Source organism: Centroberyx gerrardi, chromosome 10 (assembly GCF_048128805.1).
Source record: "Centroberyx gerrardi isolate f3 chromosome 10, fCenGer3.hap1.cur.20231027, whole genome shotgun sequence".
In the NCBI taxonomy this organism is placed as follows: domain Eukaryota; kingdom Metazoa; phylum Chordata; class Actinopteri; order Beryciformes; family Berycidae; genus Centroberyx; species Centroberyx gerrardi.
In genome coordinates, this window is record NC_136006.1 from 2544021 (window position 1) to 2562129 (window position 18109).

General features: G+C 41.8%; 2 protein-coding genes across 2 annotated transcripts; both read left to right on the top strand.

The window, feature by feature from the left end:
• Positions 1-4829: 4829 nt before the first annotated feature.
• Positions 4830-6726, top strand: LOC139931962 (olfactory receptor 6N2-like). Its single transcript, XM_071925610.2, has 2 exons — positions 4830-4848; positions 5792-6726. The coding sequence occupies exons 1-2, from the start codon at positions 4830-4832 to the stop codon at positions 6724-6726; spliced, it is 954 nt and encodes a 317-aa protein (XP_071781711.2).
• A 5860-nt stretch (positions 6727-12586) lies between these two features.
• Positions 12587-13519, top strand: LOC139931966 (olfactory receptor 6N2-like). The gene has a single exon (XM_078286158.1). The coding sequence runs from the start codon at positions 12587-12589 to the stop codon at positions 13517-13519; it is 933 nt and encodes a 310-aa protein (XP_078142284.1).
• The last annotated feature ends 4590 nt before the right edge of the window (positions 13520-18109 follow it).

The window sequence follows — 18109 nt, forward strand, 5'->3', positions numbered from 1 at the left end:
TATACTAACTCAAGATGTTACATTCTGACATTTTGTCAATGGTCATTGTGTATTGATATTTGTAATATGTCTCTTTTGGATGCATTTCATATAGAGATTTGTACTAGGTTCATCACATGCAAGAAGTATTGACATCTCCAAGGAAAAATAATAAATCACTGCTTTACATCTATTTTTTCTCTTTTTTTAAAAATTCATTATGATATAATGCAAATATTTTGCAGCATTTTTGGCTATTAGGTCATTAAACAAAGTATCACATTGCCTGTTTTTAAAATGCTGCTTTTATTCACCAAACTCATGGTTTAATTGTGCTCACAAGAGTGTACAACTAATAGGAGAATGTTAGTATTTTGCTTTTATTTAATGGTGTCATATTATTTTGGATTTTATTGGAGCAAGTGAGACACTATATATAATTTCACCTCTTTTCATAATGCCTTAATGCTGACAATAACCATTTTTTTAAAAGTTGGTAAAATAGAGAGGCATTCTTTAAACAAAGCTATAAGCTACCAGCTTTACACTTTATCAAATAAACTGTGCTTTAGGTAAATTGCACAGTTCAACAGATTTGTCTATAGATTATTAATTGAAAATATACTAAACTGAATGTGGTCAAATGTTGGCCAGAAGGCAGGTTAAAGACACATTTTTGTTGATCTTATTAATCAAGCCAGAGAAATTATCATCATATATGAACGGAGTATGTCAGTGGCTTTACCAAAATAAGCTCACTTTGAACCTGAAAAAGACAGTCTCCATGTGCTTTTCCATCAAAAAAACCCAAAACACTACAATCAGAAAAACTCAGAGTAACAATACAGCAAGAAGAAATTGAGATGGTAAATGAATTTACATTTTTATGTATAGTTCTAGACTCCAAACTCAAATTTGACAAACATGTCAAAAAGATTTCCAAGACAGTAAAAAGCAATCTAAATTGCTTCAAACTAATTAGACACCATATACCAATCAAAGCAGCACAGCTGTATATGCATGCAATGATTTTTTCACGTGTCTTATTGTGTTACAGTGTGGAGCCAAGCCTCTTTGTCTACAATTAAGTCTATTGCATCTTTGTATAACCAAGCCTTAAAAATAATGGATAAAAAAAGCCATGAGATGGCATCACTGTGGCATTATACTGAAGCAGTATAATTTGCTCAGTTTTGATAATTTCATAAAATTTTTGTACCTCAAACTGGTTTTTAAATGTTTACAAAATTTAGCACCAAATATTCTATGCAAGTTTATCAGCAGGCAAAATAGTAGTAGGATCACATGCCGTAAGACGTTTGGGCAGTCAGCTTGGAACACTCTCAAATGTGGAACACAAAACCAACTGAAATAAAATTAACCCAAGATATTAAGGTTTTTAATAAAAAATGTTACAGGCTGGCTGAAGCAAAATCAGAGCTGTATGCATCTGTAATTATTTCATGATTTGACTTTTCTCTTTTTTTTCTCTCCTGTATTTAAATAATGTTCTATAATTGTATGTAACCTTGATACTTTCCCCTTAATAAAAGAAACTAGCAATCGCTATAATCTCTGTATGCGGAACATCAGTTGCATCAACTTGTTTGTAACGAGTTGAGGTGGTACTATGTTAATTTGCATTGTCCCTATCAAATAAACTATATATATATAAAAAAAAAAAAAAATTGCCATTGCATTCATGGTGTGATAGGTAGGCTCCCTCCTGATGGTCTGAGGTCTGCCTTGGATGGGAGTAGCCCCTGTCCCCCTGTACATGTGATAAGATAAAAAAACAAAAAACAAAAAAAAAATCTAATACAAGGACACCCAAAATCATAATCAAGAAACCCAAATCATCATCTGGTCTGCATTGTGGTACATAGCTCTGGGTTGGAGGCTGGTCCCCTGTTGTGTCTCACCGCTCCTGCGACAATAACACAAAGTGGATTCTGTGGCAACAGCACAAATTGGACACGGCGTTTTCAGCTACAGGCTGACTAACGGTTAAGTTAATGCAACTAAAACAGCTTTGGTTAAGGTTAGGATTAATGTTATGGTTAAGTTTAGGCAAGTAAGACAACTTTGGTTAAGGTTTGGATCATGGTTATGGTTAGGCAGCTAAAACAACTTGGTTGAGATTAGAGAAAGGCTTTGGTCATGGTTAAATAAGAAAAACCTTCATTAAAAATATAAATTTGACTCACAAACTTTCCACCATTCTACCTCAATGTAAGACTACATCCTGTTTATAATTGTGCCTCCTTCACGTAATGTTTCTTGTTGGGAACACAGAACATTTTACGTGCCACCAACACTTAATTTTTTATTTATTAACAAGTCGTGTTCATTTAATATATTTCTATGAGATCAGGTTGGCCCAGCCCTAACACTAACGTCCCTGCCTCTATCCCCGTATCCCCTCAATTCCATATAACACGCACATACAAACCAAGGGCATAGGAAGCAGGAAGGACACAGGGGACATTTCCCCTACAATACTGAAGAGGAATAAATTGCACCGTTTGATGTACACTTCAGTCTCCATTCTGCACAGTGTAATACATGCAGCGTTTATAGTTAAAAATGGCACATTTTGTGGCATTTTTCATTGTAATTATACATCAAACATTAATATGGGTTCTCACTTATTGAATATGATGATTAAATACAAAGTAATTGGTTTAAAATGGTATTTCTACCTATTTTCAAATCTCACGCTTTTATTTTGAAGGCTAAATAGCCAAACCGGAAGTCTTGTTTCTGCTAATTCGAGCTAGTCTTTCCTAACGAGGCGTGCGCGCAAACGTGACATCAACAGCTAGAGTGGCGATTTCAGCTAAATAATAGTGTAAATATCGGCCTTTTCAAGTCACTCTGGGATTTGTTGGCTTCAAGAGACTTTGGAGTATGTTGTATGAGCTGCATGGAGCCATTTTATGGTTATTTTCCATTATTTTTTGAAGACTAAATACAGGTCTCCAGCAACTTCAGTTGTTTTGGAGAAAGCTGCAATGTACTTCTTCCGGGGATCTCCGGAACTGTTGTATGGACTAACAAACTTTACCTGATTTTCTACTGGCATGGGAGTGAGTAGTTATGACTGAATTTCCTTTTTTTCGGTGAACTATTCCTTTAACGTTAGTCTTCCAAGCTAACGGAACCTTAGGTTACCTGTGTAACCCTGGTTCTCTGAGTAGCATGAGTGAGATGTCTCACTATGGGATACGCCCTCATGCAAATCTTCAGAAAGACTTATTCCACTACGCCAGCCCTGACTGGCTCGCAGTCGTGACGCATGCGTCAGGACCCTCCTATATATAGGGCTGACACTGCGTCACCCGTCATTCAAGAACGGGGACATTTAGCTGGAGTGCTAAACGGTGGCTAATACCTGGAGTGATAAGAGCCAAAGCTAACCCAGGTGGAGCAGGATGGTGAGGTAGCCGGTCAAGCGAGCCGCCGGAATTAGCTGTGTGGAAAGCCTGGAGGAGTTAACCACAGCAAACATCCCTATTGTTTGGAGACAGACTTGTACTAAATTCCCACTCTTTTGAGCTGTTTGCTAGCTTAAATTAGTTAATGCACGAGCTAGTGCTCCCCCTCCCTTTCTGTGTTGGTTGCCTAGCAACGGGAGATTTGTTTATGCTCCGTTTTATGCCTCCAAAGTATGCGTGAGTGAAACGTGAGTTGTCCGTTCTTTTGCATTATATGGAGGGGATATTTATGTTATCACTCAGGGATTAATGTTAGATTAATGTTACTTTTATGAGGATATCTCTCCTTTTTATATTGCTGGGAAGTTTGCCTCAGATTTATCATTGCGCACCATTAGCATGTTTAGCTAATTTACTGATGTTTAGCTTACGTGGTTAGCCTAGCTGGCATCATTGTTAGATTGCATGTGCAGTAGGTTACTTATACTGTATATTCTTTCTCATTTCTTCCTTAAGGAAAACCATACTTACTTACTTACATCCATTCAGTGTATGTATCCATTCCATACTGAAGAGCTAGATAAAGGTTGAACTGTCTCCTGCCTCCTGTCTGCTTCTTGCCGGAGCTCCGTACGGTGGATGAACATTCTAACTAGCCCCCCACAATCCGAGAATACACTCTATTCTGAATACAGACTAGAGCAAACGTTTTGCGCTCTGTGTACAGTTTAGCTAGTTAGCCGTAGCAACGGGTGAGACACAAGCTTCTGAAGCGAGGTGACAGAATTACAAGTGACGCAGCATCAGCCCTATATATAGGAGGAGGGTCCTGACGAATGCATCACGACTGCCAGCCACTCAGGGCTGGCTTAGTGAAATAAATGCTTTTGAAGATACGCATGGGGATGTATCCCATAGTGAGACATCAAAACGAATGCTATAGAAGAGAACAAAGCTCCCTCACACTTCGTATCATTCACATTAGCATTACCAGTTTATTTATCCTCATGGTCACAACGCAATAAGAATCAGTACTGTAGTGATGTGTAACTGTTGCCACAGGCTACCGTAGGCACATGTGGATGACGTGGATAAATATCATCCAGTTGTGTGGTGCTGAGCTGACTATCACTACTGGTCAGATGGACACTGCTGTGCTAGCTTGGATTGACACTCGACTTGGCTGATAGTTTCGTGATCAGATGCCTAAGCTACAGTTAAACACTTCATTGTTCCCCAACACAAAATGGCTTTTCAAAGGCTTATAAATAAAATGTCTCTTGTGTCGGCCAGTTAGCTACATAATGAAGTATATTCTTGTCAGGTTCAGACTCTCATTCAACTCTTTTTATTTAACTTGAGACAGTTTCCCTTAAATGTAAGAAAATGTGTTTTAAAAAGTAGATTTTGAATATGTACCTCTATGTTTTCCCAATGTATAGGCCATGGCATGAAGATTTTTGTTACTACAGCTATGATGTAAAATGGAAAAATATCAGCCTTCTAAGAGAAGAAGACAAGTAAGATAATTTGCTTCTTTAAATATGTTAGGCTTAAAGTTACGTTTCCATATCTAACACAGACAGAAGTAGTTTATTATTATGTTGTAATTATGAGTTTGTGAATTATGTAGAATGATTTTTTAACTGTATTTAATCTGGTTTCTTTTACAGTAATGAGACAAATGACGAGTGATGAGCACATACTGTATATCATATATAGCCTTTAAAGTCTTATATATTCATTGGTAACTCAATCTCTCTGTTGATCTTTTGCACAACCTGAACTGTTAGTGGCGATGTATTGCCTTTTTATTGTTATATTTTTATTCATCATACAATTTGATGAGCATCTGCTGCTCTGTGGCCTTGAACATCAAGTCTCTCTTATTTACATTGTTAATCGAAGTGTTCCATGGTTGACATCTCGGCCTGTGTTTTAAAGCTGTGAACACACACTAATCTTGATAACACAGACTTGAGTTGAACTGATTACATTAGCTGGAAGATTGGCTTTGTGGAACTGTGTCATCCCTGATAAGTTTGTTAGGTTAACTCAAGCCAGGCTTTTCTTGGCCTCCTTTGTGGAATGGGCCCCAGGTGGAGGTATAAAGATCCACAGAGAAGAAGACTGTCACATAAAAACTGACGACACTCAACACATTCAGTGCACTTCCTGAAGAATGTGTCTTCACAGCCGTCAGAGTGCATTTAAAAATCAGGTAAGTCTGAATGGAATAAACACAAATTGCTGGTACTTGTATTTACAAATATTATTAACCATATTCAAAGTTGACAGTTTTTTATGTGTCATGCATGATTCTCATTCAGTGTTCATCCCTTTGATTTCAGTACAGACATCCAAGAATTCTCCCTTCATGGCTGATGGGTTAAATACAACATACCTAACTCTAGGAGGGTATGTAGACGTGCACAAGTATGGCTATATTTATTTTGTGTTCATGCTTACAATCTTTATTTTCATTATCTGCAGCAATTCAGTAATTGTGTACCTAATCTGTGTTCACAGAAGCCTCCATGAGCCTATGTACATTTTCATTGCGGCTTTATTAATGAATTCTGTTCTTTTCAGCACAACTTTCTACCCAAAGCTTTTGATTGACTTCCTGTCTGAAAAACAGATCATATCGTACCCATTCTGTATTTTTCAATCTTTTCTTTATTACTCTTTTGGTGGATCAGAATTCCTCTTGTTAACAGCCATGTCATTTGATAGGTATGTATGCATCTGTAAACCACTGCAATACCCTACGATCATGAGAACAGCAACTCTCAAACTTATTCTGGTTTTAGCTTGGCTTTTACCGGCTTGTGAACTGGTAGGCTCAGCCCTTTTGGCAACTAGACTAAAACTCTGCAAGTTTCTTTTGAGTAAAAGATTTTATTGTGATTTTTATTCAGTTGCGAAACTTACTTGTGGAGACACAAAAGTGATTCAAGTATATGGGTTTTTTGTGTTGATAAATCTCATCTTTATACCTATATTTTTCATACTGTTCACCTACACAAAAATCCTGATCATTATTCTCAAAAGTTCAAAAAATGAAAAGAAAAAAGCTCTTCAGACATGTCTGCCCCATCTGCTGGCTTTAATCAACTTTTCCATCTTGTCTGGATTTGATATTATCAAAGTCAGAGTTGAAACATCTATACCGCAGATGACTAATTTAATTTTGAATTTCTTGTTGATTTCTTGTTCTTTTGTTTTTAACCCAATTATATATGGCCTGAAAATGAAAGAAATTTCTAAACAGATAAAGAGCCTGCTCTGCCAAGACAAAGTAAATTAATATACTAACTCAAGATGTTACATTCTTTCAATGTTCATTGTGTATTGACAGATGTAATATGTCTGTTTTGGATGTATTTCATATAGAGATTTGGACTAGGTTCATTACATGCAAGAAGTATTCTTTCTACAAGAAAAAATAATAAATCACCTCTTTACATCTATTTTTTTTTTTTTTTAATTCATTATAATATAATGCAAATATTGTATGGCATTTTTGTCTATTAGGTCATTAAACAAAGTATCACATTGCCTGTTTTTAAAATGCTGCTTTTGTTCACCAAACAATGATGGTTTAATTGTGCCCACAAGAGTGTACAACTAAGAGAATGTTAATATTTTGCTTTTATTTAATGGTGTCATTATTTTTGATTTTACTGGAGCAAGTGAGACACTATATATAGATTCACCTCTTTTCATAATGCCTTCATGCTGATAACAAACATTTTTTAAAAATTGGTAAAGTGGCATTCTATGAACAAAGCTATAAGCTACCAGCTTTATACGTTATCAAATAAACTGTGCTTTAGGTAAATTGCACAGTATAGATTATTAATCAAAACTGAATGTGGTCAAATGTTGGCCAGAAATCACACATCATCTTTGACTTCTTTCACATAAAGATACACATGGAAAGAGAGACCATAGATGAGGTAGTCAAGAAATGGAATGAGACAGGATTTAAAACCAGGTCCTCATTATACTATTACTCTTAGTATTACTAGGACTACCAATACTGTTATCAATAAAAATAAGCTAACCCTTGCTTTTACAGTCACCCTAAATACTAGGTATTTACCAGGTAAATACATGGAGGTTACCAAGTGCAACTGAAACTAAGATGATGATTTTGAAGGAACGGCAAAACAAAGTTGCGAGTGAATTAAGGAAGGTTAAAGCTACATTTTTGTTGATCTTATTAATTAAGCCAGAGAAATAGCCCATGGGAAATTGCCATGGCATTCATGGTGTGATAGGTAGGCTCCCTTCTGAGGGTCTGAGGTCTGCCTTGGATGGGAGCAGCCTCTTGTCCCCCTGTATATGAGATAATACAAAAAAAAAAATCCAATACAAGGAAACCCAAAATCACAATCAAGAAACCCAAATCATCATCTGGTCTGCATTGTGGTACATAGCTCTGGGTTGGAGGCTGGTCCCCTGTTGTGTCTCACCGCTCCTGCGACAATAACACAAATTGGATTCTGTGGCAACAGCACAAATTGGACACGGCGTTTTCAGCTACAGGCTGACTAATGGTTAAGTTAAGGCAACTAAAACATCTTTGGTTAAGGTTAGGATTAATGTTATGGTTAAGTTTAGGCAAGTAAAACAACTTTGGTTAAGGTTTGGCTCAAGGTTATGGTTAGGCAACTAAAACAACTTGGTTAAGATTTGGGAAAGGCTTTGGTTATGGTTAAATAAGAAAAACCTTCGCTCCAAATACAAATTTGACTCCCAAATTTTCCACCGTTCTACTTCAGTGTGATACTACTACCTGTTTATAGTTGTGCCTCCTTCACATAACCGTTTCATGTTGGGAACACAGAATCTTAACATTTTAACCACCAAGTCGTGTTCATTTCATATATTTCTGTGAGATCAGGTTGGCCCAGCCCTAACACCAACCTCCCCTCCTCTATCCTCTTATCCCCTCAATTCCATATAGCACTCACATACAAACCAAGGGCATAGGAAGCAGGAGGGACACAGGGGACATGTCCCCTACAATACTGAAGAGGAATAAATTGTCCCCCGCAAAACCCCTGGACATTTCACCCCACGAATCAAGTCACAGGCCGTTGATTCTTAATGGTACTTTTATTGTGAAATAGATTTCACCACAACAAAGTAAGAGCGCTTACTTCTTTTCACATGGGTGTAATTTAGCATGCTAGTGGACCAAGGACCAGCGTAAAGTACCGTTGGTCAAGGGATAATGAATAGGTTACGGCCACCACCATGCAAAACGAGGAAAAACACTGATATGCATGTTTTTTTAGAGGAGTGCAGAAAGTAAGTAGCATTCAAGCAAGTGCCAGTGCCCAACCAGCTGTACTGTCCATCTCTGTCCACACTTGTTTTTAGCACTAATGTTACCTTACAGTGGCTAGCAACATCACCCGTGTATGCAGGAATATGCATACGAATATGTTTGTAAAATAGCCATGGTTAACGTTAGCCTTTCTAGCTAACAGAACTTTAGGTTACTTACGTAACCCCGGTTCTCTGAGTAGCATGAGTGAGATGTCTCACTATGGGATACGCCCCCATGCGTATCTTCAGAAGCATTTATTCCACTACACCAGCCCTGAGTGGCTGGCAGTCGTGACGCGTGCATCAGGACCCTCCTCCTATATATAGGGCTGACGCTGCGTCACTCGTCATTCAAGGAAGCACACTGAAGTCTGTAAACGCTGGTTATTATCTTCAGTATACACTCTGATGCTGTGCAAGCCACCAAACTCTTTCCCCTAAAAGACAGGGGAGAGATGAGCTGAGCCTGTGCAGCGGCATACCGCTGCCCTCCAGCGGCCGAAGCCCATCTGTGCAACCAGGCGCTACTGCGCATGCGCAATTGTTAGTGCTGGGACATCGTTTCTGGCCCGTTTCACCCCCGAGGGAGTGGAAGCTCCCCCCGGGGGCGTTTTAAGGGGGGAACACACAGGGTTTTCTCTGTTCTTTGTTGTTTAAATATTTAACTGCGCCCTCGGCTGAAAGCCTGGAATGCGTGCCAAAGTTGGCACTTTAATTTCTTTATGGGAATTTTGTAAGTGTGAGTGCTTATGAGACATGTGGGGGGCAGGGGGTGTCCTGCCACCGGGGAGATGCCTCTTTTTCCCCCTGGCCTGCTGACTGGTAGACGGACCCGGCCGGCTAGCCTGCGCAGCAGTGGGGCGGAAGGCCTTCCTGGACCAGGCACTCGCCACAGGAGATCCGGGAGACACCGGGGCTGGATTCTGTCCCGGAGACGGTTGCGCCGTAGGCGGCGCCTTCCGGGGGAGACAGAGCTGCAATGCCTCATCCTCCATCTTCTTTGCCTTGCACCGCTTCTGCATAGCAGCCAGTGCGGAGCCGAAGATCCCTTCGGAGACCACGGGGACATCAAGAATGTCCTCCTTCTCCTTGTCTGACAGGTTGGTCAGGTGAACCATGAGACAGATGGTAACCATGGTAATTTCTTCCCACATGGTTGGATCAGGCTTTGTAGCCATGTCATCGTAGAGCTCCGCCTGGTAAGCCATGAAGATCGACGTGACAATTAGTGCCATCACCGCCACCGCTGCCACCTTATACGTCCTCTCAGTCATGGTGGACTGAAACCGGTCTGCTTTGGAGGGCAAGGTCGGTGTGCTGGATGAAGCGGCCAACAACGTCGGGTGGAGGGGGGCCACCACCATCGATGGCAGGCAGGCCAAGGCATGTCTCTCCATCCCCTCAAAATCCAAGGGACACGCCCCTGGTATGAGGGCCTTACTGGAATATGGGCGCTCTCGCCATGAGGAGGAAAACTCCTCCAGGAGCTCCGGAAAGCCGGGAGGAGCTGTCTCACAGCCCTCTTGGCCTGGGGCAATTTCTTCCCCTCGTAGAGGGATCGGGGGACCTCTGCTGCATCGGCAGACCATGGAATTTCCAGCTTCAGGGCAGCACCATGTTGACACTGACGGCGGAGACGGGTGGTTTACCCTCTCTCACTCCTGCAATCATCGACACGCTGAGGGGGATGTCACTGACATGTTGAGTCAGCGACACAAAAGAGCAGTCATCGTCATCCTCATCGTATACGAGAAACTCCTCCCCCATGGACCCTTCCTCCTCCTCACAATCCAGCAGGAGGGGCGGCTCAGAGACATCCAACGCCGAACCCCAGCCTTGGCTAGCTGGGTTCAGGGTCTACTCATCACTCTATCTGGGTTGTTGTTCCTCGGTAGTGACAGTGAGGAGAGGATCGCGCTCCGAGAGGCTAGCTTGGCAAGCTAGCTGATGCCGGAGGCTCTTCATTGTAAACCGGCTACAATGTCCGCATAAGCCGGGAAAATCGATAGCTGCCCGGGCGTGTTCCAGCCCGAGGCAAGCGGAGCAGACCTGGTGTGTGTCTTTACTCTATATCTTAATCCCACACTTGCAGAGACGAGCACCGGTTTTCTCTTCCCCCATGGTGTGGGCCAGCTTTGCAGCTGTCGACATTTAGCTGGAATGCTAAACGGTGGCTAATACCTGGAGTGATAAGAGCCAAAGCTAACCCAGGTGGAGCAGGATGGTGAGGTAGCCAGTCAAGCGAGCCGCCGGAATTAGCTGTGTGGAAAGCCTGGAGGAGTTAACCACAGCAAACATCCCTATTGTTTGGAGACAGACTAGAGCAAACGTTTTGCGCTCTGTGTACAGTTTAGCTAGTTAGCCGTAGCAACAGGCGAGACACAAGCTTCTGAAGCGAGGTGACAGAATTACAAGTGACGCAGCGTCAGCCCTATATATAGGAGGAGGGTCCTGACGAATGCATCACGACTGCCAGCCACTCAGGGCTGGCTTAGTGAAATAAATGCTTTTGAAGATACGCATGGGGACGTATCCCATAGTGAGACATCAAAACGAATGCTATGGAAGAGAACAAAGCTCAGTACTGTAGTGATGTGTAACTGTTGCCACAGGCTACCGTAGGCACATGTGGATGACGTGGATAAATATCATCCAGTTGTGTGGTGCTGAGCTGACTATCACTACTGGTCAGATGGACACTGCTGTGCTAGCTTGGATTGACATTTTCATTGCGGCTTTATTAGTACAGTTTAGCTAGTTAGCCGTAGCAACAGGCCTGTCAGGCCTGTCAATCTGAGCCTGTCAGTGGCAAAAACAAGCACTTTTAGTGGACGTACATTGACGGTGCGATTTGCCCCGTCGGATTACATTGCAGCCCGTTTCACAGCTGCCGGCTGAAGCGATCTCGCTCAATACTGGACCAATTTCAAAAATTGTTGTCCCCTTTAGTCACTTAGACACAAAAAGATGGAAAAATAGGGTCCAAGTTGAAAAATACCGAAGTTACCCTTTAAGTTTCCATATATAACATAGACAGAAGTAGTTTATTATTATGTTGTAATTATGAGTTTGTGAATTATGTAGAATGATTTTTTTAACTGTATTTAATCTGGTTTCTTTTACAGTAATGAGACAAATGACGAGTGATGAGCACATACTGTATATCATATATAGCCTTTAAAGTCTTATATATTCATTGGTAACTCAATCTCTCTGTTGATCTTTTGCACAACCTGAACTGTTATTGGCGATGTATTGCCTTTTTTTTTGTTATATTTTTATTCACCATACAATTTGATCTGCTTGATCTCACTTAATCTGCTGCTCTGTGGCCTTGAACATCAAGTCTCTCTTATTTACATTGTTAATCGAAGTGTTCCATGGTTGACATCTCGGCCTGTGTTTTAAAGCTGTGAACACACACTAATCTTGATAACACAGACTTGAGTTGAACTGATTACATTAGCTGGAAGTTAGATTTTGTGGAACTGTGTTTGTTAGGTTAACTCAAGTCGGTCTTTTCTTAGCCTCCTTTGTGGAATGGGCCCCAGGTGGAGGTATAAAGATCCACAGAGAAGAAGACTGTCACATAAAAACTGACGACACTCAACACATTCAGTGCACTTCCTGAAGAATGTGTCTTCACAGCCGTCAGAGTGCATTTAAAAATCAGGTAAGTCTGAATGGAATAAACACAAATTGCTGGTACTTGTATTTACAAATGTTATTAACCATATTCAAAGTTGACAGTTTTTTATGTGTCATGCATGACTCTCATTCAGTGTTCATCCCTTTGATTTCAATAGACATCCAAGAATTCTCCCTTCATGGCTGATGGGTTAAATACAACATACCTAACTCTAGGAGGGTATGTAGACGTGCACAAGTATGGCTATATTTATTTTGTGTTCATGCTTACAATCTTTATTTTCATTATCTGCAGCAATTCAGTAATTGTGTACCTAATCTGTGTTCACAGAAGCCTCCATGAGCCTATGTACATTTTCATAGCGGCTTTATTAATGAATTCTGTTCTCTTCAGCACAACTTTCTACCCAAAGCTTTTGATTGACTTCCTGTCTGAAAAACAGATCATATCGTACCCATTCTGTGTTTTTCAATCTTTTCTTTATTACTCTTTTGGTGGATCAGAATTCCTCTTGTTAACAGCCATGTCATTTGATAGGTATGCATGCATCTGTAAACCACTGCAATACCCTACGATCATGAGAACAGCAACTCTCAAACTTATTCTGGTTTTAGCTTGGCTTTTACCGGCTTGTGAAGTGACAGGCTCAGCCCTTTTGGCAACTAGACTAAAACTCTGCAAGTTTCTTTTGATTCAAAAAGTTAATTGTGATTTTTATTCAGTTGCAAAACTTACTTGTGGAGACACAACAGAGATTAATGTATATAGTTTGTTGATGTTGATAAATCTCTACTTTATACCTATATTTTTCATACTGTTCACGTACACAAAAATCCTGATCATTATTCTCAAAAGTTCAAAAAATGAAAAGAAAAAAGCTCTTCAGACATGTCTGCCCCATCTGCTGGCTTTAATCAACTTTTCCATCTTGTCTGGATATGATACTATCAAAATCAGAGTTGAAACATCTATACCGCAAATGGCTAATTTCATTTTGAATTTATTGTTGATTTCCTGTGGTTCTGTTTTTAACCCAATTATATATGGGCTGAAAATGAAAGAAATTTCTAAACAGGTAAAGAGCCTGCTCTGCCAAGACAAAGTAAATTAACATTCTTTCAATGTTCATTGTGTATTGACAGATGTAATATGTCTGTTTTGGATGTATTTCATATAGAGATTTGGACTAGGTTCATTACATGCAAGAAGTATTCTTTCTACAAGAAAAAATAATAAATCACCTCTTTACATCTATTTTTTTTTTTAATTCATTATGATATAATGCAAATATTGTATGGCATTTTTGTCTATTAGGTCATTAAACAAAGTATCACATTGCCTGTTTTTAAAATGCTGCTTTTGTTCACCAAACAATGATGGTTTAATTGTGCCCACAAGAGTGTACAACTAAGAGAATGTTAGTATTTTGCTTTTATTTAATGGTGTCATTATTTTTGATTTTACTGGAGCAAGTGAGACACTATATATAGATTCACCTCTTTTCATAATGCCTTCATGCTGATAACAAACATTTTTTAAAAATTGGTAAAGTGGCATTCTATGAACAAAGCTATAAGCTACCAGCTTTATACTTTATCAAATAAACTGTGCTTTAGGTAAATTGCACAGTATAGATTATTAATCAAAACTGAATGTGGTCAAATGTTGCCAGAAATCACACATCATCTTTGACTTCTTTCACATAAAGATACACATGGAAAGAGAGACCATAGATGAGGTAGTCAAGAAACAGAATGAGACAGGATTTAAAACCAGGTCCTCATTATACTATTACTCTTAGTATTACTAGGACTACCAATACTATTATCAATAAAAATAAGCTAACCCTTGCTTTTACAGTCACCCTAAATACTAGGTATTTACCAGGTAAATACATGGAGGTTACCAAGTGCAACTGAAACTAAGATGATGATTTTGAAGGAACGGCAAAACAAAGTTGTGAGTGAATTAAGGAAGGTTAAAGCCACATTTTTGTTGATTTTATTAATTAAGCCAGAGAAATAGCCCATGGGAAATTGCCATGGCATTCATGGTGTGATAGGTAGGCTCCCTTCTGAGTTTCCCTTAAATGTAAGAAAATGTGTTTTAAAAAGTAGATTTTGAATATGTACCTCTAAGTTTTCCCAATGTATAGGCCATGGCATGAAGATTTTTGTTACTACAGCTATGAGGTCTGCCTTGGATGGGAGCAGCCTCTTGTCCCCCTGTATATGAGATAATATAAAAAAAAAGAACAAACAAAATAAAAAATCCAATACAAGGAAACCCAAAATCACAATCAAGAAACCCAAATCATCATCTGGTCTGCATTGTGGTACATAGCTCTGGGTTGGAGGCTGGTCCCCTGTTGTGTCTCACTGCTCCTACGACAATAACACAAATTGGATTCTGTGGCACCAGCACAAATTGGACACGGCGTTTTCAGCTACAGGCTGACTAATGGTTAAGTTAAGGCAACTAAAACATCTTTGGTTAAGGTTAGGATTAATGTTATGGTTAAGTTTAGGCAAGTAAAACAACTTTGGTTAAGGTTTGGCTCAAGGTTATGGTTAGGCAACTAAAACAACTTGGTTAAGATTTGGGAAAGGCTTTTTGTCATGGTTAAATAAGAAAAACCTTCGCTCCAAATACAAATTTGACTCCCAAATTTTCCACCGTTCTACTTCAGTGTGATACTACTACCTGTTTATAGTTGTGCCTCCTTCACATAACCGTTTCATGTTGGGAACACAGAATCTTAACATTTTACGTGCCACCAAGTCGTGTTCATTTCATATATTTCTGTGAGATCAGGTTGGCCCAGCCCTAACACCAACCTCCCCTCCTCTATCCTCTTATCCCCTCAATTCCATATAGCACTCACATACAAACCAAGGGCATAGGATATTGAAGAGGAATAAATAGATTTCACCACAACAAAGTAAGAGCGCTTACTTCTTTTCACATGGCTGTAATTTAGCATGCTAGTGGACGAAGGAGCAGCGTAAAGTACCGTTGGTCAAGGGATAATGTATAGGTTACGGCCACCACCATGCAAAATGAGAAAAAACACTGATATGCATGGTTTTTTAGAGTGCAGAAAGTAAGTAGCATTCAAGCAAGTGCCAGTGCCCAACCAGCTGTACTGTCCATCTCTGTCCACACTTGTTTTTAGCACTAATGTTACCTTACAGTGGCTAGCAACATCACCCGTGTATGCAGGAATATGCATACGAATATGTTTGTAAAATAGCCATGGTTAACGTTAGCCTTTCTAGCTAACAGAACTTTAAGTTACTTACGTAACCCCGGTTCTCTGAGTAGCATGAGTGAGATGTCTCACTATAGGATACGCTCCCATGCGTATCTTCAGAAGCATTTATTCCACTACACCAGCCCTGAGTGGCTGGCAGTCGTGACGCGTGCATATACTCTATCAGGAAGGAAGCACACTGAACTCTGTAAACGCTGGTTATTATCTTCAGTATACACTCTGATGCTGTGCAAGCCACCCAACTCTTTCCCCTAAAAGACAGGGGAGAGATGAGCTGAGCCTGTGCAGCGGCATAGCGCTGTCCTCCAGCGGCCGAAGCCCATCTGTGCAACCAGGCGCTACTGCGCATGCGCAACCTGTTAGTGCTGGGACAGCGTTTCTGGCCCGTTTCACCCCCGAGGGAGTGGAAGCTCCCCCCGGGGGCATTTTAAGGGGGGAACACACAGGGTTTTCTCTGTTCTTTGTTGTCATAAATATTTAACTGTGCCCTTGGCTGAAAGCCTGGAATGCATGCCAAAGTTGGCACTTTAATTCCTTTATGGGAATTTTGTAAGTGTGAGTGCTTATGAGACATGTGGGGGGCAGGGGGTGTCCTGCCACCGGAGAGATGCCTCTTTTTCCCCCTGGCCTGCTGACTGGTTGACGGACCCGGCCGTCTAGCCTGCGCAGCAGTGTGGCGGAAGGCTTTCCTGGACCAGGCCCTCTTCGCCACAGAAGATCCGGGAGACACCGGGATGGGAACCTGAGCGTCTGGGCGCTCGGGGATCCGGAAGGGGGGGGTTCGGCCTGGCGGCCACCTGGGCCATATTCTGTCCCGGAGACGGCTGCGCCGTAGGCGGCGGCTTCCGGGGGAGACAGAGCTGCAATGCCTCATGCTCCATCTTCTTTGCCTTGCACCGCTTCTGCATAGCAGCCAGTGCGGAGCCGAAGATCCCTTCGGAGACCACGGGGACATCAAGGATGTCCTCCTTCTCCTTGTCTGACAGGTTGGTCAGGTGAACCTGGAGACAGATGTTGGTAACCGTGGTAATTTCTTCCCACATGGTTGGATCAGGCTTTGTAGCCATGTCATCGTAGAGCTCCGCCTGGTAAGCCATGAAGATCGACGTGACAATTAGTGCCATTAGTGCCACCTTATACGTCCTCTCAGTCATGGTGGACTGAAACCGGTCTGCTTTGGAGGGCAAGGTCGGTGTGCTGGATGAAGCGGCCAACAACGTCGGGTGGAGGGGGACCACCACCATCGATGGCAGGCAGGCCAAGGCATGTCTCTCCATCCCCTCAAAATCCAAGGGAGACTCCCCTGGTATGAGGGCCTTACTGGAATATGGGCGCTCTCGCCATGAGGAGGAAAACTCCTCCAGGAGCTCCAGAAAGCCGGGAGGAGCTGCCTCACAGCCCTCTTGGCCTGGGGCAATTTCTTCCCCTCGTAGAGGGATCGGGGGACCTCCGCTGCAAAGGCAGACCATGGAATTTCCAGCTTCAGGGCAGCACCATGTTGACACTGACGGCGGAGACGGGTGGTTTACCCTCTCTCACTCCTGCAATCATCGACACGCTGAGGGGGATGTCACTGACATGTTGAGTCAGCGACACAAAAGAGCAGTCATCCTCATCCTCATCGAATACGAAAAACTCCTCCCCCATGGACCCTTCCTCCTCCTCACAATCCAGCAGGAGGGGCGGCTCAGAGACATCCAACGCCGAACCCCAGCCTTGGCTAGCTGGGTTCAGGGTCTACTCATCACTCTATCTGGGTTGTTGTTCCTCGGTAGTGACAGTGAGGAGAGGATCGCGCTCCGAGAGGCTAGCTTGGCAAGCTAGCTGATGCCGGAGGCTCTTCATTGTAATCCGGCTACAATGTCCGCATGAGCCGGGAAAATCGATAGCTGCCCGGGCGTGTTCCAGCCCGAGGCAAGCGGAGCAGACCTGGTGTGTGTCTTTACTCTATATCTTAATCCCACACTTGCAGAGACGAGCACCGGCTGTCGACATTTAGCTGGAGTGCTAAATGTCGGAGCAGGATGGTGAGGTAGCCGGTCAAGCGAGCCGCCGGAATTAGCTGTGTGGAAAGCCTGGAGGAGCTAACCACAGCGAACAACCCTATTGTTTGGAGACAGACTAGAGCGAACGCAATCTCTTACCTATGGAGAAGGCAAGACGAAGCCCAACACAACAGCGGAAAACTAGTGCTTAGTGATGGAGTTTTGTGCTCTGTCTGTGAACAGTTAAGAGAGACAAGCTTCTGAAGTGAGAAGAGATGATTGAATGACGAGTGATGCAGCGTCAGCCCTATATATAGGAGGAGGGTCCTGACGCACGCATCACGACTGCCAGCCACTCAGGGATGGCTTAGTGAAATAAATGCTTCTGAAGATACGCATGGGGACGTATCCCATAGTGAGACCTCAGAACGAATGCTATGAA